General features: G+C 43.5%; 1 protein-coding gene across 6 annotated transcripts in view; it reads left to right on the top strand.

The window, feature by feature from the left end:
• ahi1 (Abelson helper integration site 1) overlaps positions 1-24,258 on the top strand; it is a 328,929-nt gene that overhangs the window by 74,957 nt on the left and 229,714 nt on the right. For all 6 annotated transcript variants that reach the window (XR_015079575.1, XM_085997550.1, XM_085997549.1 and 3 more), the window contains 4 exons: positions 5,392-5,621; positions 16,607-16,713; positions 17,768-17,886; positions 22,435-22,565. Coding sequence is in view for 5 of the 6 variants with exons in the window: in XM_085997550.1 (XP_085853676.1) it covers positions 5,392-5,621; positions 16,607-16,713; positions 17,768-17,886; positions 22,435-22,565 (587 nt within the window). In the remaining variant the exon portion in view is untranslated. The remainder of the gene's footprint in view (positions 1-5,391; positions 5,622-16,606; positions 16,714-17,767; positions 17,887-22,434; positions 22,566-24,258) is intronic.

Genomic DNA, 24,258 nt, shown 5'->3' on the forward strand with positions numbered 1-24,258 from the left:
GTTAAGTTACGAGGAGAGATTACACAAATTAGGGTTGTATTCACCAGAATTTAGAAGGTTATGGGGTGATCTGATCGAAGTTTTCAGGATATTAAGGGGAACAGATAGGATAGATAGAGAGAAACTATTTCCACTGGTTGGGGATTCTAGGACGAGGGGGCATAGTCTAAAAATTAGAGCCAGACCTTTCAGGAATGAAATTAGGAAACACTTCTACACACAAAGGGTGGTAGAATTTTGGAACTCTCTTCCGTAAATGGCAATTGATGCTAGATCAATTGTTAATTTTAAATTGGAGATTGATAGCTTTTTGTTAGCCAAAGGTATTAAGAGATATGGGCCGAAGGCTACAGATTTATGGAGTTAGATCGCAGATCAGCCATGATCTCATTGAATGGCAGAACAGGCTTGAGGGGCTGAATGGCCTACTCCTGTTCCTATTCCGCCTTTGGATCTTATGCCAATCACCTTTTAAATCTGTGTTCTCTGGTTCTTGACCCTTCCACCAATGGGAACAGTTTCTCTCTATCTATTTCCCTCATGATTTTGAACACCTCTATCAAATCTCTTCTCTGCTCTGAGGAGAACAACCCCAGCTTCTCCAGTCTAGTCACGTAACTGAAGTACCTCATCCCTGGAACCATTCCTGTAAATCTTTTCTGCACCCTCTCTAAAGCCTTCACATCCTTCATAAAGTGTGGTGCCCAGAATTGGTCACAATACTCCAATTTTGGCCTAACCAATGTTTTACAAAGGTTTTTCATAACTTCCTTGCTTTTGTACTCTATGGCTGGAATTTTGCCGGTGCTCAGAGGGCGGGTTTGGAGGTGGGTCTGCTGTCAAAATAGCAAAGATTGACAGTGGGTAGGAAACCCGCTGTCAACCCACCTCCACGTGAGTCTCCCAGGTGTCTGGTCTGTCAACGGAGAACTGTCCCGACACCAAGTGGCGGGGGATACAATTGAGCTAGTTAAATGGCTTGTTAAGAGCCAATTTAATACTATTTCGAGGCTTTCTTCCAATTTTACGTTCTCCCCCGCGGTTTACCCACTGCTTGGGGAACACGCCAACTCAACCTGGCGTGATTTGAGTCTGCTCTGATGTTTCTGATAAGCTGACAGCTGCAGAAGTGGTGCAAAGGAAGCCATATTGCAGATGATCAGTTTCAGAGTGCAGAAATTGTTGGTTACTTCATTTGTAATACATATAGAGATTTCTTTAGCTTGCAAGTGTTTTGAGGCAACTGTATGTCCAGTGCCACCTCATTGGGAGAACCTCTCACCAGTAACAGATCGCTTCTGTCATCTCACCTGCAGCTGCCATCTATTGCAGCAACATCGGTGCCCTTGGGAAAAACTCAGACCGTGGTCCTCTGAATCCTTCCACAATCGGCCCCAACACCAACATCACCAGGCACACCAACATCACCAACCTTCTCCGCCATCACCTGATGGTACACAGGGCATCAGCCCCTGACAACATTGCTGTCTGGGAGGCCAGTGGTGGCATCACCATGGCCAGATTTACTTCACTTGACCCTGTTAACCCTGGCTGCCACATGATGCGCCAGGTTGACACCATCCCACACCAGCACCGTGAAGCACCCCTTTACTGTCCAAGCTATTCCATGCACACACATCACTATAGCAGAGGGGGGAGGAGAAGTTATGTCTGAACATTCACTGGAACTCAGTAAGACACTTCTCAAGGTGGGCACAGATCTGTCCAATAAGAGGCTGTGTTGAAAATATAGATTTCATTGTATGACAACACATTACCAGAAACTTCACAAGGACATTGGCTAAACCTCTCAAGTGCCTACCCTTGTGTGTTGTTAGGTGGTATGATTGGATTAGGATGAGGGTGAGTGTGAGGGGTGGCTAGTGAGATGTGGAAGTGATAATGTAGTTAGGATGGGCGGAGGTGCAAGGTAAGTTGGTGTGAGTAAGGATGTGCAGGAGAAGGGCATGGAAGGCAGAGTGATGGGGATGTGATAAGTGGCACAGCAGGATGAGATCATTGAAGAGTTGGCGCCACTGCAGCCAGGAACCCCTGATGACATCCCTGCTTTTGCCCTCCTGTGCAATGTGCAACCAGGCTGCGTTGGCGTCCTGGGGAGGTCGCTTCCGCTCTTGGAAGGGAAGAGAACCTCCCTGTGTGCTGTGACTCCCTCCAAAAGCATATGGAGGGAGTCATTGGAGAGCCTGGGTGCCAGCGTCCACCTTTGTGCAGTGCTTGTCGGTGTTTGCAGCACGCCAATGCTGTCAATCACTGACCGAACAACTGTCAAACTCAATGTGGCCATGGTCCCTTTAAGGAAACTGGCCGATGACACGTCATCAGACCCGCTTCCTGTTAATTGGCAGGGCGGGCTTAAAAAGGCCAATCAAGGGAAAATCACTTTGACAGAGAGGCTGCAGCCAGGATTGTGACTGGAACTCAGAAACCAGCTCTCCCACCGCCATCCCAACACCGATGATAAAATCACAGCCTATGCCTTTATTTATAAAGCCCAGGATCCCGTATGCTTTTTTAACCACTTTCTTGACCTGCCCTACCACCTTCTACAATTTGTGCACATATACCCCCAGGTCTCTCTGTTCCTGCACCCACTTTAGAATTCTACCCTTTAGTTCATATTGCCTCTCCTCGTTTTTCCTATCAAAATGTATCACTTAACACTTTTCTGCATTATACTTCATCTGCCACGTGTCCGCCCATTCCACCAGCCTGTCTATGTCCTCTTGAAGTCTATCCATATCCTCCTCACTGTTCACTATACTTCCAAGTTTTGTGTCATCTGCAAATTTTGAAATAGTGCCCTGTACACCCAAGTCCAAATTATTAATATATATCAAGAAAAGCAGTGGTCCTAGTACTGACCCCTGGGGAACACCACTGCACACCTTCCTCCAGTCCGAAAAACAACCGTTCACCACTACACTCTCTTTCCTGTCACTTAGCCAGTTTCGTATCCATGCTGCCACTGTCCCTTTTATTCCATGGGCTTCAACTTTGCTGGCAAGCCTATTATGTGGCACTTTATCAAACGTCTTTTAGAAGTCCATGTACACCAGATCAACCACATTGCCCTCATCAACCGTCTCTTACCTCATGAAAAAATTAGTTAAACACGATTTGCCTTTAACAAATCCATGCTGGCTTCCCTTAATTAATCTGCACTTGTCCAAGTGACTGTTAATTTTGTCCCTGATCATAGTTTCTAAAAGCTTCCCCACTACCGAGGTTAAACTGACTGGCCTGTAATTGCTGGGTTTATCCTTGCACCCTTTTTTGAACAAGGGTCTAACATTTGCAATTTTCCAGTCTGCTGGCTCCACCCCTGTATCCTAGGAGAATTGGAAGATTATGGCCAGTACCTGTGCAGTTTCCACCTTTACTTCCCTCAGCATCCGAGGATGCATCCCATTTGGTCCTGGTGACATATCAACTACAGCCAGCCTTTCTAGTACCTCCTCTTTATCAATTTTTATCCCATCCAATACCTCCTCTTTCGCTATGACTTTGGCAGCATCTTCTTCCTTGGTAAAAACAGATTCAAAGTACTCATTTAGTACCTCAGCCATGCCCTCTGCCTCTATGCGTAGGTCTCCCTTTTGGTCCCACCCCTCCTCTTACTACCCGTTTATTATTTATATGACAAGAGAAGACTTTTGGATTCCCTTTTATGTTCGCTGCCAGCCTATTCTCATTCTCCCTCTTTGCCCCTCTTATTTCCTTTTTCACTTCCCCTCTGAACTTTCTATATTCAGCCTGGTTCTCACTTGTATTCTCAACTTGACATCTGTCATACGCCCCTTTTTTCTGCTTTATCTTACTCTTTAATTAATGGTTAATGTATCTAATTTTCATTTAATATAAGTGTTCAAATGGCTCAGTGGGTAAATGTATCGCATGATAAGGAACTGAATCTTTCAGACCAGGATGGTCTCGGTTCCGATACTTGTCTATTCTAAGTTAACTTATCTCAACGAGGATGGCATGGGAGCACTACAGTTCATCTTGGCACTCCCTGGTGAAAAGGTGTTAACAAAAATCAGCAGGGTTACAACCTCTAATCACTATTTAACAATTGTGGCTGGGAATGTGAGTGTCTAGATGTTGGGTGATCAGGCCTGGATGTAATGTGCCCACCTCAGTCCTTTGATCAAACAACCTGTTTTTGTTCACTGCTTGGCTCATACATAAAGTATGTGCACTTGGATGAATTTCTGTTGGGCTACCACTGCTTGTGGAACATTACTGTAGCATGAGGCAGTGCCTGCAATTGGTTTCAAAGCCTCTGGGATAGGAAGGGGAAAATTGACCATGTTTCCCATCCTGATCATTTGCTAGCAGCTCCTGTTGGAAGAGTTGATGACTGTTATCTGTAGATGCTGCCACCTTGGGGAGAGTTGAGGAGATAAAAATTCTGGGGGAAAAAATGGGTTTTCTATTTAATAAATACAGTATGTATGAACAGTACTTTTACATCTCTACAATGTATTAGAGTGTTGTTGCTTGAGGTGTCTATATGATCTATTGTACCGTCCTCCCTACGTGTATGTGTCTGTACGCAGTTAGATAGCCAGCCAAACCCCTTTCAATAACGACATGGGAGTCAGGATGTAGTGTCCAAGCTCCGGTGTTTAATGATGCCACACTTGCATGAGGTCAATGAAACAATACAAATCAGTGGTATTGGGTTGGAGTAAAACCTGAGAAAGAAAAAAGAAAGAAATGTACCTTTGTTACATACATGAGATATAACTAACATCTAAACATGAATATGTAATGAAACCATTCAACTCACAGGCAATGCTTTCGAAGGCGTAACAATGTAAGATTACAGCAGATTAACTTGCAGCACACTTCATGCTGATGTGACCTCTTTGTTTGCTTATCACTATACTACTTCCTGTTCCTGTTGAGTGACCCTACTGGCCATTACCATCTACTGCCACCTACTGGCGGCAACAAAACATAACACCTGCAATTATAAGGCAGAACATCTATCACATCATTCCTTGAATAAGCAATCTAGAACAACTGATCTAATACACAGAGATGGGCTAGAACAATGCCCATAAAATGTATTAGAGATTGTAATTTGAAATGTAGTGATCTTTTGAATGTAGACCAATAACAGTATTTGACATTGTTGGTGCAAGTTCAGTACTGCAAAGTGAGTTACAGTAAATATCTGCATGTAGCATTTTTTGAAATATTTGAACAGTTTTTGTGTATTGTATGATTTGTAAAAATTTCCCAACAACAACTTCTTGTATAAGCATTCTAAGTACCGGATGCTAATGAAATCTATTAGGTGAATTGTTTTCAAAAAAGCTGAACCACCTTCAGTGTAAGTAGTAATGTGTTTACTGTTTTTAGGGTTTGGAATACAGGAACCTATCAGAGCCCAGCTGAAAAGATCCTTCCACATCCTTCATTTATCTATACTGCAAAATATCACTCCTTTGTGCAGTACCTGGTAGTTACAGGAGGCTATGACTCTATCATCCGTGTATGGAATATAAATGTGAATGAAGTAAATGGTCAGTTACTCCAGGAACTCGATGGTCACAAGAGCTTCATTAACACACTTTGTTTTGATGCTGAAGGTCAGTTTAGTCATTTCTACATTCTATTTATATAAAATAAGCAAAAATTAACACATAACTTTGAATTTCATATAACTTTTTAACAGTAATCAGTGTGAGGCATGGGCCTTAGCATTATTCTGAAGGCTGTCTGTTTTATATCTAGTATATATTAAAAATAATGGCCGGAATTTTGCCTGCTTGGGCGGGTCCAGTGCAGGCGGTGTCCGTGGCGGGTCGTGACCCTGCTGCTGGCTCCATCCTGCTGTTGAAAATGAACTTACCTTGATGGCGCCTATTAAGCCCACCCAATTAGATGGAGTGGGTCTGGTGATGTCATTCATGATGCGTTTTCAGCCGGGATCTTTAAAGGGACCATGGCCACATTAGATTTGAAGTTTAATCTAACATAGTGCTGTCAGTGCACTACAGCATTGGAGTGCTGCAAACACTGACAATGACTGCACAGAGGCAGAGGGCTTATGGAGGGAGTCAGAGCACGCAGTGAGTCCTCTTCCCCCTCCGATGGGCGGAAGAGACCTCCCCAGGAGACCAAGACAGCCTGGTTGCACATTGCAGAGGAGGTCTCAAGCAGTGATGTAGTCAGGAGGACCTGGGTGCAGTGGCACAAACCTTTCAATGATCTCATTAGATCAGGAAACATTATTACAAAGCCACACTCCACTGTATCCTGCTGTGCCTCTCATCACATCCCCATCACTCTGCCTTCCCTACCCTACTCACACCAACGTGCCTTTCACCTCCACCCATCCCTCTCTCTCTATCTACATTATCACATCCCCATCTCACTAGCCACCCCTCACACTCAACCTTATCCTAGTGCAATCATACCAACTAACAATACACAAGGGTAGCCACTTGGGTGTTTTATCCAATGTTTATGTAAAGTTTCTGTTAATGTGCTGTCAAACGTAAAAACATTTTATTTTCAACACTTTCCGGTCTTGGACAGATTTGTGTGCACCTTTGGAAGTGTCTTAGTGAGTTGCAGTGAATGGTGAGACATAACGGTACCCCCTGCAATGGTGATGAGTGTGAAAGGAATGGCTTGGTCATTGTAGGGAATGCTTTATGGTGTTGGTGTGTGGTGGTGCCTACCTGGCACATCATGTGACAGCCATGTGGGTGTACAGCGTAAAGTTAAGTAAGTCTGGCCATCCGGACAGCAATGTGGTCGAGTGCTGATGCCCTGTGTCCTGTGCAGCATCGTGATTGCGGAGAAGGTTGGTGTTGTTGTTGTTGGTGCTGCTGGTGTTGGGGCTCATCGTGGTCCGATTCTGAGGACCAAAGTGAGACGGTATAAACAGCACCCATGTTGGTGGAATAGATGGCAGGTGAAGCATTCTGTCAATGGTGAGAAAGTTCTTCCAATGCGGTGACACTGGATGGAGACTCTGCTGGAAACGCTTGCAGCCTGCAGAATCTGTGCTGGAAATAGACTGAGCAACAGCTTCTGCCTGAGGAAAGTGATCGTCTGTCAGGTGGGAGCTTTTACTGTACATTTAATGCTGTCAAGTAATCAGCTGGAGCAATGACCACAGAACTCCCGCCTTAGGTTGACAGGCGTGAATCCTGTGGCCATGTAGGGAAAGACGCGCCTGGGGGAAAGGCGCATGGGGATGGGATCCGCTGTAAAAAAATAAGAACTTTCCCACCCGATCGGGCCTGCTACCACCCTGGAAAATTCTTGCCAATGAGTGAGTTGCAAAATCCCATTTCAAAATGTGTCAACATTTGGATGCAGTTACGCTTGTAAGTGGTGCTGTGATTAAGTCTTCTGCCTCTGCTTAGCCTTTGAACTAACGGCATGTGTCAGGCTCCCGGCATGTGTCAGGCTCCCGGCATGTGTCAGGCTCCCGAGCACTGGATTTGATCCTAGCTTAAATTGATCTTGGCAGAACTGGATCAGTAAGTGCCCACACAAATGAGAATCAGCCAAACCTATTGCAGCATTAAATTGTTTTGCCTAGGGTGAATATATTACAAAGTCTTATGATCCTCAAAACGCAGTTGGGCTTTTCCCCTGGCGCCTCTATGCCATCCCCTTTTTCCCTACTAGATGTCCTGTCTTTGCAAATTAGTTATGGATAACTCCCTTCTATTGCTCCATAACACCATGCCTGTATTTTCAGCTGCTTCCCTGTAAAATGCTGCTGATCGCATGCACCTTATTTGAATTGGCCCCTCCTCTATTTTAGCCTCTTGGAACTTAGTGGGCTTAATAGTTTCAACGAGCCTTGTAAAATCAGCAGCCTTAAAGCCTGTCTCTGGACCTGTTCCACTCCTCTACTCCACAATGCACTGGGACTTGAAGATAGAGCTTCCTAAGAGCCTGCAAAATCGAAGTCCTTGCTGTCGTCCCCAAAATCATTCAGTACTTTCGAGGTGATAAATGCCATACTGTAGCTGTAACTATGGAGGACCAGCATGCCTCTCACCTTCTCCTCTGCCCCCCCCACCCCCCACCTCCAAAACCTGAGGGAGTCACTGGGCTTCTCTAGAACCTCCTCCCTCTACACTGAGAATCTTCTTGGGGACAGATTTTTCCCCCTTACTCCCTCCTGCTGAGAATTGTAGGAGCTTTCCAATCACTCCTCCATTCACTGGTGTGCGTCTTCTTAGGCCCTCCCAATGCCTGGGAACGAATGTTCCTGGGCACATATATAATCATAAAATCACAATAGTACAACACAGAAGGAGGCCATTCGGCCCATTGAGTCTGCGCCGGCTCTTTCGAAGAGCAATCCAGTTAGTTCCAGTCCCCCGCTCTTTCCCTATATCCCTGCAATGCTTTCTCCTTCAAGTATTTATCCAATTTCCTTTTGAAGGCTACTACTGAATCTGTATCCACCACCCTATCGGGCAGTGCATTCCAAATCCTAACCACTCGTGCGTAACAAAGTTTTTCCTTATGTCGCCTCTGGTTCTTTTGCCAGTCGCCTTAAATCTATGCCCTCTGGAAACAGTTTCTCTTTATTTACATTATTATCTAAACCCTTCATGAATTTAAACACCTCTATCAAATCTCCTCTTGGCATCTCTGCTCTAAGCAGAACTACCCCAGCTTCTCCAATCTATCTATGTAACTGTAATCCCTCATCCCTGGAACCATTCTAGTAAATCTCTTCTGTACCCTCTCCAAAGCCTTCACATCCTTCCTAAAGTGTGGTGCCCAGAATTGGACACCATACTCCCAACTGAAGCCGAACTAGTATATGATAGAGGTTTAGCGTAACTCCTTGGCCTTTGTATTCTATGCCTCTATTTATAAAGCCCAGGGTCCCATTTGCTTTATTAACTGCTTTGTTAACCTGCCCTGCCACCTTCAAAGATTTGTGTACAAACACCCCAAGTCTGTCGCTCCTTGCACCCACTTGAAAATTGTACCATTTAGCATGTTTTGTCTCTCCTCATACATCCTACCAAAATGTATCACCTCACACTTTTCTGCATTGAATTTCTTCTGCCATGTGTCCGCCCATTCCACCAGCCTGTCTATTTCCTCTTGAAGTCTATCACTGTCCTCCTCACTGTTTACTACACTTCCAAGTTTTGTGTCATCTGCAAATTTCAAAATTGTGCCCTGTACCTCCAAGTTCAAGTCATTAATGTATATCAAAAACAGCAGTGGTCCGAGTACTGAACCCTGGGGAAATCCACTGTATACCTCCCTCCAGTCTGAAAAACAGCTATTCACCACAACGCTCTGTTTTCTATCCCTTGGCCAATTTTGTATCCATCCTGCCACTGCTGCTTTTATCCCATGGGCTTCAATTTTGCTAACAAGCCTACTTTATCAAATGCCTTTTGAAAGTCTATATACACATCAACTGCACTGCCCTCATCCACACGTTCTGTTATCTCATGAAAAACTCAATCAAGTTAGTCAAACACTATTTACCCTTGACAAATCCATGCTGGCTCTCCTTTTAGTCCATGCTTGCCCAAGTGGCTGTTAATTTTTTCCTGGATTATTGTTTCTAAAAGCTTCCCCACCACTGACGTTAAGCTGACTGGCCTGTAGTTGCTGGGTTTTTTTTTTCTTCCATTTTTTGAACAAGAGTGTTAACATTTGCAATCCTCTAGCCCTCTGGTACTGCCCCTGTATCTTAGGAGGATTGGAAGATTGAGGCCAGCACATCTGCAATTTCTACCCTTCCTTCCCTCAACAACCTAGGATGCATCCCATCCAGACCAGGTGACTTGCCCACTTTACGTACTGCCAGCCTTTCTAGTACCTCTCTATCTATTTTTATCTCATCCAGTATCCTGGCAACATCAGGCCACCCCTTCCCTAAGTGGGTTCTACGGGGACACCAGAACTCCTTGCTGTGTGTTTTTGGGTGAACCAGAAAACTCACCGAGTATGTTCGTGGTCACACTGTAGCTTCCCTCCCGCTAAGAATGTTCTAGAAGACACCCCACCTGCAGAGAGTGTTAGTGTTGGGCATCAGCCTCTCTCGTGTTTATTTGTATGACATCAAATAACACACCCTGGTTAAGGGAGTTCTGGAGACAACTGGTGCCCCCTCCCTTGTTAAAAGTGTTTCTGGAGATACCAAACCCCTCCACACCCCTGCTGAGAGAGTCCGTGGTAACACCATACCTCCTAGACTGAGTGGCACCAAACCATGCCCCCCCCACCCCCCTCTTGGACAATGTTGTAGCCAAGGTGCTGAGGTTAATTATTGGACAGCCACCTCCCCCCTCATTGAGCTTACCAGGCCCTCTTCCATCCCTAGTCCTCCTCTCCCTCATTGAGATAATTTTGCCAGGCGCCCCTCCCCTATTCCTTCTCCCACTGGGAGAATTTGCTGTTCTTGAGGTAGCTTCACTGCCTTTGCACCCCTCACCAACACCCACCCTCCTTTTCCCTCGCCTCTGCTTTCTCCCCTACCCATCCCTTACTTTTGCAGCCTGCACTAATCCCCCCGCCCTGCTGCTTTTCAACCTGAATATATAGCACTTAATTTTGACTCCACGTGGGCGATCGACTAATTAATTATTAAAAAAAAGGAAACTTTGACTAATAGTGCCCGTTTACTTTTCCAATACAGTTGGAACACTTGGGGGAGCTGCTCTCCTGTTAGAGAACAGAAAAATATTTTGTGTTTGTTTTTAATACTCCTGTTTTACTTATCACCCCACCACAACAATAATGAGGGTTCCACTGGTGAAGAATGAAGACTTTCAAGCAGCACTCTGTTGCCTTTATTTAACATCCTGCCTTGCCTGTAAAAATTACTTATTTTTCTTCCCCACTTCATAGGCCCATTAAACAGCAGAAACCAGCCTTGAGACAATACTGTGGGCGGAAATACAGATTTTCCACAATGCCTTTAAAAGTTATCTTCAGGCAATTGATGAAATTGCAACATTTCTAGACACTAAAACCACATTCAATTCAGGCTGTCAACGTGGTTGATAAATTACTGTTAAAAAAGTGACCAAAGTTTCAGAAGCCACGTAACAGCTAAGGTCTGTTGGAAACACATAACCTATCTGTAAAGCGTAGCTAAGAAAAAACAAAATTTGTAGTTTTTTAAAAAAACAAGCAAGAAACCATGCTGGACAGCAATGTACCGGGTACATCATTAAAATGGGCCAAAGAACTGGTTTTTCCTCAATATTCCACCATTGATGCTACTTCTGACTCCACTAATTCTGGTGAGTGTTGCACTATTTTATGAAATATATTTTTTTATGTTAAGGTTTTTGTTACTACAGGAAACTTTGGTTTATCCGGAGGTTAACTGTCCGGAATGCTCGAGCCACCGGCAAAAATCAGGAGCCGTTTTGTTAGGTTTTTTTTCTTTTCATTGCTTTGTTTTCACCAGTCAGGCTCTGCAAGGTCTCGCTGAAGCTGTTGCTAAGCTACAGAGATGCTTGCAAGGTACGGCCGACTGTTTAGAAGCTGTTGCTAAGCAACAGGGTTTGTTGCCAGATACGGAGCTCAAAATCTCCGTATGTTTCAACATTAGCGCTGGTTTGTCCGGCAGTTTTGATGAGATGGCAACAGCTCAGTGCCGGATAGCACAAAGTTTCCTGTATTTTACAGTGTCTAAAATGGGCTCTGTGTGCAAGTTCATCAAAGCACATGTAAATATTCTTCCTTCTGTAATGATTTGCTTTTTCATGAGTTCAACAGTCCTACTTGACATTCATAATCCTTATTTATGCATACTCCAACGTCAATGAAATGAAATTTTGCCGTCGTATCTTCATAGGTGACTCTTGCATGTCTTCAGGATTGACACAACAGGAGGCCATGGTGCTCTTTGTTGTGGCAGTGGTGGAGGAGATCATCACGCGCAGTTAAGGCTGAAGAAGGAATTGAAACTCAAGAAAACAGATCTTCAAGTATATGTTTGGGAGACAGGAGATTATCTCTTGTGTGCTGGTCCAATACAAAAAGGAAGGGCCCATCAGCTGAAAGTTCATAGCTGTCCTTTTCATTATTACCATCTGAGTCATGGTGCCCACAGCCACTAGAACTCAGCCCTGCATGTTGGAAACTAGATAAACTTGTGGATGCTATGCAATATGGATTCAAACCCACGCATTGGGAGTTGAGTGTATTGCACAATTTTTTGCAGTATCGTAGGGCTTATTGCAGAAGATCACCAAGTCCTGTGCACTCATCACCCCTGTGCTCGCTGACCTACATTGGCTCCTGGTCTGGCAACGGCTCAATTTTTAAAATTCTCATTCTTGTTTGCAAATCCCTCCATGGCCTCTCCCCTCCCTATCACTGTTACCTCCTCCATCCCTACAACCCTCAGATCTCTGCGCTCTTCCAATTCTGACCTCTTGCGCGTCCCCGATTTTAATCGCTCCATGATTGGCGGCCGTGACTTCAGTTGCCTAGGTGCTAAGCTCTGGAATTCCCTCCCTAAACGTCTCTGCGCCTCTCCTCCTTTAAGACACTCCTTAAAACCTACCTCTTTGAACAAGTTCCTGTCCTAATATCTCCTTATGTGTCTCGGTGTCAAATTTCTGTTTGGCTCCTGTGAAGCACCTTGGGATGTTTTATTATGTTAAAGGCGCTATATAAATGCAAGCTTTTTTTATATAATAATGCCATTATACTTTAGAAATATTAATCCATGTAAGGATTATTGTTAATGTTTTAAAGTTATATAGTGAATTCCTCTTCATTTAAATTTAATCAATTACAATAAAGATTTTTGTTACTTATTACAAAACTTTTTCATGTTCTTCAAAATAAAAGGCTTGTATCCATCCATTACTCTGTCTTTCACATTTCACATTTTACATAGAAGTAGCTTCAACTTAGCTGTACAACCTGACATGTATGTTGATGAGTTTCTGAAATCATCTGTCTTGAATCTTATTTTATACTGTGGGTCCTTTTTTCATTCATATAGTAATGTAGTGCACAGTTGGGAATGTACCATTTTACAAATAATTTATTCAAATTATGCACATGAAGGACATTGGTCGTAATGGATGACTACGATGAGTCTAAAGTCGATTCATTATGGTCTCTAATATTTGACTAAATTGGCAGTTATTGAAAAACAATTTCTGCCCAGGTAAATGTAGGACTGGAAGATATGGGCTGGCATTTCAGTTTAATCTAATTTTATGCCCAGTATAAATTGGTTATAGAGAAATTACAGGGACAAGGAGAATAACCCCATTAGCAAAACAATTCTGTACATTTAGAAGTACATTATGTTTTTGCGATTGAAGCCATTATATGGACAGTCAGTGATCCAGAGTGGTGGTTTAACAAAAGATGGACTAAGTAATACCGAGAAATAGTTTAACCCAGAACGCTTTAAAGTATGCATAGGCTAATTAACGTCTGGTGTAGTGAGCTAGCTTATCCCTTTGGTAAACCACAACTCAGAAATTATTTATATGGTTTTGTACCATGCTTGTGTAGTTTGAGGAAATTTTACATGTTTTTAAAAAGGGAAACATTTAAGATAGTGACAAAGCATGTGAGTTCAAGAAACACTAAGTAATAAGGTGTAAACAGTACAAAAATTACTGCACCACAGCTTGAAGCTACAACAGGAAGTAGGCCTAAGAGCCAATCCTGACCAATCATTTCACTTTGGCTTACTGAGAAGGGGAAAGGTGGTGTGGTTAGGCATATAGCAATGCAAGTCCGTACTGTGGGGTCAAACAGGATGTCACGATTTCAAATGGTCTAATTCAGTCTGTGCAAGTGGCTGAGGAGCTGGATCAAGTTAGTGGCAAGGGAACTGAGTTAATGGGGGCTAAAAGTGGTGGCTTTGGTCATCCTAATGTTTGGTTACTTGCTTTGCTTAAAAGACATCCGTCTTGACATAGATGAGCTTTAACAATTGCTGATACTGAGATTCAAACTGTTAACCTGTGACTGGGAGTGCAATGCCCGGATGCCAGAACTGGTGGGTTGCCCTGATACTGGTACCGTTGATGCATACTGTACTTTTTTTTTAAATACACAAAATCTGAAAATGTGAATAAAGTGAGATTATATAGGATGTACAGCACAAACAGGCCATTCGGCCCAACCAATCTATGCCGGTGTTTATGCTCCACTCAAGCCTCCTCCCATCTTTCCTCATCTAACACTATCAGCGTAACCCTCTTTTCCCTTCTCCCTCGTATGGTTATCTAATCACCCCTTAACTGCATTTATACTATTCACGAGATCCACATTCTCACCACTCTGAGTAAAGAAGTTTCTTCTGAATTCCCTATTTGATTTTTTGGTGACTATCTTATATTGATGGCCTCTAGTTTTGCTCCTCCCCACAAGTGGAAATACTCTAACCTTTCATGATTTTAAAGACCTCTATTAGGTCACCCCTCAGTCTTTTTTCAAGAGAAAAGAGACCCAGCCTGTTGATCCTTTCCTGATAGGTGTACCCTCACATTTCTGGTATCATCCTTGTAAATCTTCTCTGCACCCTCTCCAGTGCCTCCACATCCTTTTTATAATATGGCGACCAGAACTGCACGCAGTACTCCAAGTGTGGCCTAACCAGGGTTCAATACAAGTTTAGCATAACTTCACTACTTTTCAATTCTATCCCTCTAGAAATAAACCCTAGTGCTTGGTTTGCTTTTTTTTATGGCCTTGTTAACCTGTGTCGATACTTTGTGATTTGTGTATTTGTGCTCCTAGATCCCTTTGTTCCTCTACCACATTTAGATTCTTATTTTCCAAGTAATATGTGACCTCCCTATTTTTCTTACCAAAATGTAATACCTTACATTTATCATTGTTGAATTTAATTTGCCCATTTTGCAAGTTTATTAATGTCTTGTAATTTGTTGCAGTCCTCTTCAGTATTGGCTTCCCCTCCACCCCCCACCCCCCAATTTTGTGTCGTCCGCAAATTTAGAAATTGTGTTTTTGATTCCAAGGTCTAAATCATTAATATAAATTGTGAACAACAGTGGTCCTTGTGGAACACCACTTCCCACCTTCTGCCACTCTGAATAGCTACCCTTTACCCCATCTCTCTGCTTTCTGTCTTGAAGCCAGCTAGCTAGCCATTCTGCTACTTGTCCTCTGACTCTGCATTCTCTGACCTTATTCATTAGTCTATTATGGGGTACCTTATCGAAGGCCTTTTGAAAATCTAGATAAATTACATCTGCATTACCCATGTCTACTCTTTCTGTTCAAAAAACTCAATTCGGTTGGTCAAGCAAGACTTTCCCTTTTGAAATCCATGCTAACTATTCTATTTTTCGTTTCTAGATGTTCTTCTAATTTCTCCTTTAGTAGGGATTCTATTATTTTTCCGACCACCGATGTTAAGCTGACTGGTCTATAGTTCCCTGGACATGTATCTCCCTTCTTAAATATAGGTGTTACGTTAGCTATCCGCCAGTCTTCTGGCATTACACCTTTTTCTAACAAATTAGTATGTGTAGTAATGCCTCTGCTATTTCTTCCCTAGATTCTTTTAAAATGCACGCATGTAATCCGTCCAGACCAGGGCTTTTATCCTCTGAGTTTGATTAGTTTATTTAGTGTATCTCCTAGTTATATTTTTAAATGCAGTTAACTCATTACTAATCTCATCATCCGATGTCATGTCCACCTGTTCTATCTCCCTGGTAAATACTGAAGCAAAGTAATTATTTAATATCTCTGCCAATATCTCTGCCATCTCTCTCTATTGCTGCCTGTGGTATTATCCTTTCCATCCCTTAGTGGCCCTATTCCCATCCTGACTTCCCTTTTTTGTTAATGTGCCTGTAAAATATTTTACTATTTTGTTTTATGTTCCTTGATAATTTAATTTCATAGTTCCTCTTTGCCTTCCTAATTTTTTTTGACTGCTCTCCTAATCCCTTCATATTCTCCCTTATCATGCTCTCCCCTGCTGTCCAGGTACTCAATAATGCCTCTTTCTTTACCCTCAATTTTTCCCTTACGGCTTTATTCATCCACTGTGTCTCATTAGTGTTTATCTTGTTCTTGTTTATTAGTGAAATATATTTTTCTGGACTCTTTTGAACATCATTTTAAATGTTTCCCATTGCTGTTCTACATCATTGTTTGCCAATACTGTTGTCCATTTTATTTTCCCAAGTTCTATTCTCAGCCCCTCAAAATCAGCTTTTCTCCAATCTATTACCCTGGTCTTTGTCATACCTATGTCCTCCATTATTATCTTAAAGCGTGTTATATTATGGTCACTATTGCCTAGATGTTCCCCTACTTTTACTTCTCTTATCTGTTTTGGTTCATTCCCCATAACTAGATCCAGTAGTGAATCCTTCCTTGTTGGGCTTTTTACATATTGGGTTAGAAAGGAGTCCTGTATACATTGTAGGAACTCCATTCCCTTATCCCCTTTACCTACCTCTTCTGTGTTTTGTATTTTATCATCACTGTTGCATGCTAGAAGTCAATAACTACATTTAATAAGAGCAATATTTAAAAAATGTGACTTCATTATTTCAAGTAATTTTTGAAACCAATTAAGAGTTTTTTGTTTGTACAGGGCTACGCATGTTCTCGGGGGACAGTTCAGGACTGATAATTATTTGGAGCACTTTTGTAAATGAAGGTTCACAGGAAAATCCAGTTCAGCAGTGGAGTGTTGACAAGGTACAGTAGCAGGGAATTTAACTGCTCTGCAGTTCACACCTTGAAAGGGTTTTAGTATCTATTCTAATAAACTGATGTTTGACAATACTTTGCAATACAAAAGCAATAATCAATTTGTTGATAGTTGGTGACTACTTGTGTATCATGATCTGTACAGTGGAAATCTAATGGAAATACCTCCATGGTAAGCCAAGTAATTCCTTTTATCTGACCATTGGTATTAAGTAACCACCAGTGATCCTGATTGACAATAATGTGTCCTATAATATAAACCATCTCTCACAGCTGTTTCACTTTAAGTGTTAACCGAGTGCTTAACTGACTAATTGACGACAATAGGTCTATTCTAAGGAAGTATCAGATGCTTCAAAATCTTTGAAAGTTATAATCAGCAATTGTCACAAAGGGTTAATTATTTGGTTAACTACATGTGCATAAAATTCTGTCTATTTTGTTAAATTCTTTGCATCTATGTGCAGCTTGCGTTTCCACCAAAGCCATCTCGTATGCAGTAGCATTTTTTTCCTAATGGAATGTACAGAGAATTATCAGTACGTGAGCAGATGTTCCCATTTCCTTTTGTATGTCCGCTCCTGCATCCTCTGATTCTAGCTTTCTGTGCAACCCCCTGCCCTCCCCACCCCTTGTACCTTCAGTGATAGAGTCTTCAGCTGCCTCTGCCCACTCTTTGGAACTTCCTTCACCTCTTTACCTCCCTTCCCCCTTTTTAAAAGTATTCTCCAAACCCATCTCTTGTATCAAACTTTTTAGTTATCCATTCTAATATTCACAAAGGATTGTCATCCACTCTTTTCTCCTCTGAAGCACCTTGGGACATTTTTATATATAAAAGGTGCAATATAAAAGCCAATTGTTATTAGAATGTTGTTCGCAGTCTTGTAATATACAGTGTCAACACACAGATGAGATGAGCAGATTGGAAAAGTGTTACATTTTGATTTGATTGTACTTTTCCTAAATGTAAATGAATTTTTAAAATATTAAGTTCGGGCAGTTACAGTACATTAAAAACAATATTCAAAATTCTTTGCAGAACATAATACAAAATGATCTAAAAGGTGTTCCTATAAATCACCTGGAAGTGCACCCGAATGGCAGACGTCTACTAATCCATGCCAGAGACAGCACTCTGAGAGTGATGGACCTAAGAGTGTAAGTTATTAAACTCTTTTTTTTAAAAAAAAACACGACCCCAACCCGATTCATACGTGCCTGCTGCTATTTTTACGGCGGCAGGTAGCGAGGAGTGAGTGTGTCCTGGCTTGGTGAGGCGGGGCACTTAATTAGCATATTTTAATCAGGCTTCCACAGTGCAATTGGGAGCCTGATTTAAATTTAACAGTTGGCGGGTGGGAACCTCCTGGGCTCAGGAAATCCAGCAGCAAAAGGGAGGTGAGAGCTGCCGCCTCCAGAAGCTAAGTGCCTTTTATAACGCTCCTTGTGGGCCAGGAGGAGCCCGGCCCGTTGAGGAAGCGTTCAGTCTTCTGACGATCGTGGCCTCTTCCACCCCACCCTAATCACAGCCTTCCCCCGCCCCCCCCCCCCCACAAGCTCAAATCTGCAGCCTGTCTCCAATTGCCGGGGACTGAACTCGAGGGTTCCCCGGCTGTGGCCCCTTGCCCTGGTTTTCCTGCCCGTCTTTCCAGCCTGTCAATTTGGCCAGTTGCTGGGCGGGAAACAGAATTTAAAAAAAAATGATAATGAAGTCCTGCCGTTAAATTCAGCAGGACCTCCGTGTCCCTGTCCTCGCTGGGTTCTGTGGCTGCTTGAAGAGCACAAGACTTAGGAGCAGCAGTAGGACATACGGCCCCTTGAGCCTGCTCCACCATTCAATAAGATCATGGCTGATCTTCAACCTCAACTCTGCCCGATCTCCATCTCCCTTGGTTTCCCTAGAGTCCAAAAATCTAACTGTCTCAGCCTTGAATATACTCAACGACTCAGCTTCCACAGCCCTTTGGGGTAGAGAATTCCAAAGATTCACAACCCTCTGAGTGAAGACATTCCTCCTCATCTCAGTCTTAAATGGCCAGCCGCTTATCCTGATACTATGGTCCCTAGTTCTAGACTCTCCAGCCAGGGAAACAACCTCTCGGCATCTACCCTGTCAATCCCCCTCAGAATCTTATGTTTCAATGAGATCACCTCTCATTCTTCTAAACTCCAGAGAGTATAGGCCCAACCTACTCAATCTCTCCTCACAGGACAGACAACCTTCTCATCCCAGGGATCAATCTAGTGAACCTTTGTTGCACTGCCTCTAAGGCAAGTATAGCCTTCCTCAGATAAGGAGACCAAAACTGTATGCAGTACTCCAGATGTGGTCTCACCAAAGCCCTGTACAATTGTAGCAAGACTTCCTTACTCTTGTATTCCAACCCTTTTGCAATAAAGGTCAACATGCCATTTGCCTTCCTAATTGCTAGCTGTACCTGCATGCTAACTCTGATGTTCCTGTACAAGGACACCTAAATCTCTCTGAACGCCAACATTTAAAAAATATTCTATTTTTCTATTCTTCCTACCAAAGTGAATAACTTCACATTTTCACACATTATGCTCCATCTGCCACCTTATTGCCCACTCACTTAACCTTTGCAAGCTCTTTTGTGTCCTCCTCACAGCTTACTTTTCCACCTAGCTTTGTATCGTTTGTAAACTTTGATACATTACACTCAGTCCCTTCATATAAGTCATTAATATAGATTGTAAATAGCTGAGGCCCAAGCACTGATCCTTGCGACACCCCACTAGTAACAGCCTGCCAGCTTGAAAATGGGCCATTTACCCCCACTCTATGCTTTCTGACCGTTAACCAATCCTTTATCCATGCTAATATATTACCCCCTCCCCATGAGCCTTTATCTTGCGTAACAACCTTTTATGTGGCACCTTATCGAATGCCTTTTGGAAATCCAAATATACTACATCCACTGGTTCCCCTTTATCTGCCCTGCTAGTTACATCCTCAAAAAACTCTAATAAATTTGTCAAACATGATTTTCCTTTCATAAAACCATGTTGACTCTGCGTAATTTCTAAATGCCCTGTTACCACTTCCGTAATAATGGAGTCCAGCATTTTCCCGACGACTGATGTCAGGCTAACTCTCCTGTAGTTCCCTGTTCTCTCTCCCTCCTTGACTAGCAAGGTTACATTTGTTACCTTCCAAGCCGCTGGGACCGTTGTAGAATCCAGGGAATTTTGGAAGATAACAATCAATGCATCCACTATCTCTGCAGCCATGAACTCATTTCTCTTATCTGGAAGGAGGAGAGCATGCCAGGGGATCTCAGAGACGCCGTAATTGTGACCATCTTCAACAAAGGTGACAAGTCCGATTGCGGTAATTACAGAGGAGTTTCCCTGCTATCTGTCACAGGGAAAGTCATCGCAAGAATCCTCCTCAATCGCCTTCTCCCAGTGGCCGAAGAGCTCCTCCCAGAGTCGCAATGCGGATTCCGCCCACTAAGGGGCACAATGGACATGATCTTCACCGCATGTCAATTACAAGAGAAATGCAGGGAACAGCACCAACCGCTGTACATGGCCTTCTTTGATCTCACAAAGGCCTTCGACACTGTCAACCGTGAGGGATTATGGAGTGTCCTCCTCAAATTCGGCTGCCCTCAAAAGTTTGTCACTATCCTCCGCCTGCTTCACGACGACATGCAAGCCGTGATCCTGACCAACGGTTCCACCACAGACCCAATTCACGTACGAACCGGGGTCAAGCAAGGCTGTGTCATCGCACCAACGCTCTTCTCAATGTTCCTTGCTGCAAAGCTCTATCTCACCCTCAGTAAGCTCCCTACTGGAGTGGAGCTAATTTACAGAACAAACGGGGAAACTGTTGAACCTCCGTCGCCTCCAGTCCAGATCCAAGGTCGTCCCATCCTCTGTCGTCGAATTACAGTATGCAGACCATGCTTGCGTCTGCGCTCACTCGGAGGTCGAACTCCAAACCATCGTAAACACCTTCACCGAAGCATACGAGAGCATAGGCCTTACACTAAACATCCGTAAGACAAAGGTGCTCTACCAACCTGCCCCCGCCACACAGTGCTGCCCCCCGATTATCAAAATCCACGACAAGGCCTTGGACAATGTGGACCACTTTCCATACCTCGGGAGCCTACTGTCAACAAGGGCAGACGTCGACGACGAAGTCCAATACCGCCTTCAGTGTGCCAGTGCAGCCTTCGGTCGCCTGAGGAAGAGTGTTTGAAGACCAGGACCTCAAACCCGGCACTAAGCTCATGGTCTACAGGGCAGCAGTGATACCTGCCCTGCTGTATGCCTCAGAGACATGGACCATGTACAGCAGGCACCTCAAAGCATTGGAGAGGTACCACCAACGCTGCCTCCGCAAGATCCTGCAAATCCATTGGCAGGATAGGCGCACCAACATCAGTGTTCTTGCTCAGGCCAACATCCCCAGCATCGAAGCTCTGACCACGCTCAATCAGCTCCGATGGACGGGTCACATTGTCCGCATGCCCGATACGAGACTCCCAAAACAAGCGCTCTACTCGGAGCTCCGGCACGGCAAGAGAGCCCCAGGTAGGCAGAGGAAACGCTTCAAGGACACCCTCAAAGCCTCCTTGAAAAAGTGCAACATCCCCACTGACACCTGGGAATCCCTGGCCCAAGACCGCACAAAGTGGAGGAGAAGCATCCGGGAAGGCACCGAACACCTCGAGTCTCTTCGCCGGGAGCAAGTGGAAGCCAAGCGCAAGCAGCGCACGTCAACCCAAGCACCCCACCCACCCGCCCCTTCAACCACCATCTGCCCCACCTGTGACAGAGACTGTAGGTCCCGCATTGGACTAATCAGTCACCTGGTGAGCTCATTTTTAATGTGGAAGCAAGTCATCCTCAGTTCCGAGGGACTGCCTAAGAAGAAGAAGAAGCCACCTCCTTTAAAACTCTAGGATGTAGGCTATCGGGTCCTGGGGATTTGTCGGCTTTTAGTCCCATTAGTTTCTTGAGTGCTTTTTTCTCTACTGATATCAATTATTTTAAGTTCCTCACTCTCCTCAGCCCCTTGGTTCCCCACTATTTTTGTGCTTTTTGTGTCTTCTGCTGTGAAGACACATACCATAGTGGCTCCACTACCATAGTGGCTTCCTCAAAAATGCTCTATCGAATCTGTTAGGGAGCACCTATTTTTTCAGAAGCAATGTTGTGAATTTCTAATGAATGCTTCCATTTCCCATTGATAATAAAGGGCATCTCTTATTATCCCTTCTAGCATCTTCTCAATAATGGATGTCAGGCTGATAGGCCTGTAGTTCCTTAGCTCTGATTTGTCCCCATTTTTGAAAATAGGAACTACATGATCTAACTTTCAGTCTAAAGGAACTATCCCTGACTATTGAACTATTGAAGGTACGGGCAAGGGGCTCACAGAGCACCTGTCTTATCTCTTTAATCACCCTTAATTGGGAATCTGTTTATACTTATGAACTAGTCACTAAGATCAATGTTTGAACAACTATGCGGTGATCTTGCCAATATTCGACTCCTGCATTTGGCATAGGTTGAACACTTTTCTACAGCAGTGCAACTGAGACAAGAACTTATAGATGTAGGAGGAACAGTCTTGAGTATAATGGTGGTCAGAAAATTTACTGAATGGAAATAGCTTATTATTAGAAGGTGCCATCCTTATGTTTTAATTACCCTATTTATTTTTAGACTGGCTGCGAAGAAGTATACAGGGGCTACAAATTACCGTGAACAGATGTACAGTACATTCACACCATGTGGGACATTCCTTTTTTCAGGCAGTGAAGATGGAATATGTTACGTTTGGAATTCAGAGACGGGTATGTTTCAACTGTTACTACAGTCATTTTATTTTAGAATCTAATCGATTTGTCCATTAGAGATACTGGCCCGGATTTTGCAGTGGTAATGATGGGAAAACTGTCAGCATTCGCTGTCATTACCCCTCTGAAACTGACCGTAACTTCAGAATTTAGCGCATACACAGATTAACGCGGAAATCTTGAAGTTGCGGTCAGTCATTCACTGCTCCGACACTGGCTGCACTGTGGGCCCCCAACACACACACACATACACCCACCCTCCTGGTTCGCTGTCTGAGCATTCTGCGTTTTGATTGGCTGCTTAGCTTGTTGACGTCACAGCAGCTATGGGATTCCCACTGTACTATGTTGATTTCAGTTGCGCATCGGAAAAGCCGAACTTCTCGCTACAGAGATTGCAAGATCTTTGTGGGAAGCTTACTTCGGGGCCAGCGGCGAATGCCTTTGCTTCACTGCTGACCGCAAATTCTGGGCCATGGGATTCCTTAAGGTCCTCCACAAAGCACTGATTAATAATCCCAGGATCTGTTATAATATAAATGGAATTAATCACTGTAAACCATACCTCATACAAAGCACATCAAATTCCATTGAGGTATCCACTCAGTTTGATTTAATTCTGCCCGTTCTTTCTTTGGTTTGTGACACATTGAAGGCATATATGGACAACAAATGTTCAGACGTTTGTTTAATGTTTACCAAGTTGCTGGAGCTATTCAAGTATGTGGGTGCTGTGAGCTCCTTTCACACATGACTCTCTGGAACTTCTCAGCGGAAGGATTAGTGAGTGCTGTGCCCTAGTGGTGCATTCTTCATGTCTTGTATAGAATGCAGAACTCCACTAAAAGGGAACACAAATGTGCTACTAAGGAGAGATCGTTAAACTGGATAGTCATGTAAGTTTCCTTGTGTTTCTTGAAAGGGTGCCACCTACTTCAAAAAGTTAGAGCTCATACAGTGCTACAAATTGGGTCAAAGTGTAGAGGCCATTTCTGAGACAAAAAACAGAAAAAGTTTAGTAAGCACTTGTTATCTTGATTTGGCAGCCCAAAATGACAAAGGCTGAAAATATAGGCCCTTGGGAACATACAGCCTAAATTTGAACACTACTTTGGTGATCACTTTTGGGCTGGATTCTTTTAACTGATTCTTCAAGCTTTTTGTGCCCTTGTACTTTGGGTTTCATTATGTTTTCTCTAGAATTAGGGGATTAGAATTGAAAGTGATTGAGTAAAGCTGTGTTTATAGAGTATGACACAATCTACGTTTTCTGCTTAGATAACTGCGTGCTCTGGGTGGTTTTCCCCCACTATGATCATAGCATCATAAGGTTTAGATTAGCTATGGAAAAGGACAGGGAGCAATCTAGAGTAAAAATACTAATTTGGAGGAAGACCAATTTCAGTGGGTTGATAATGGATCTGGCCCGGGTAAATTGGAATCAAAGATTGGCAGGCAAAACTGTAATAGACAATGGGCTGCCTTTAAAGAGGAGATGATTCGGGTACAGTCAAGGTGCATTCCCATGAGGGGGAAAGGTAGGGCAACCAAAGGCAGAGCTCCCTGGATGACAAAAGAGATAGAGAGTAAGATGAAGCAGAAAAAGGGGGCATATGGCAGATGTCCAGTTGAGAATACAAGTGAGAACCAGGCTGAATATAGCAAGTCCAGAGGGGAAGTGAAAAAGAAA

The sequence above is a fragment of the Somniosus microcephalus genome, chromosome 9, assembly GCF_052327205.1.
Source record: "Somniosus microcephalus isolate GS21.2 chromosome 9, FLI_Smic_1.0, whole genome shotgun sequence".
NCBI classification, from domain to species: Eukaryota; Metazoa; Chordata; class Chondrichthyes; order Squaliformes; family Somniosidae; genus Somniosus; species Somniosus microcephalus.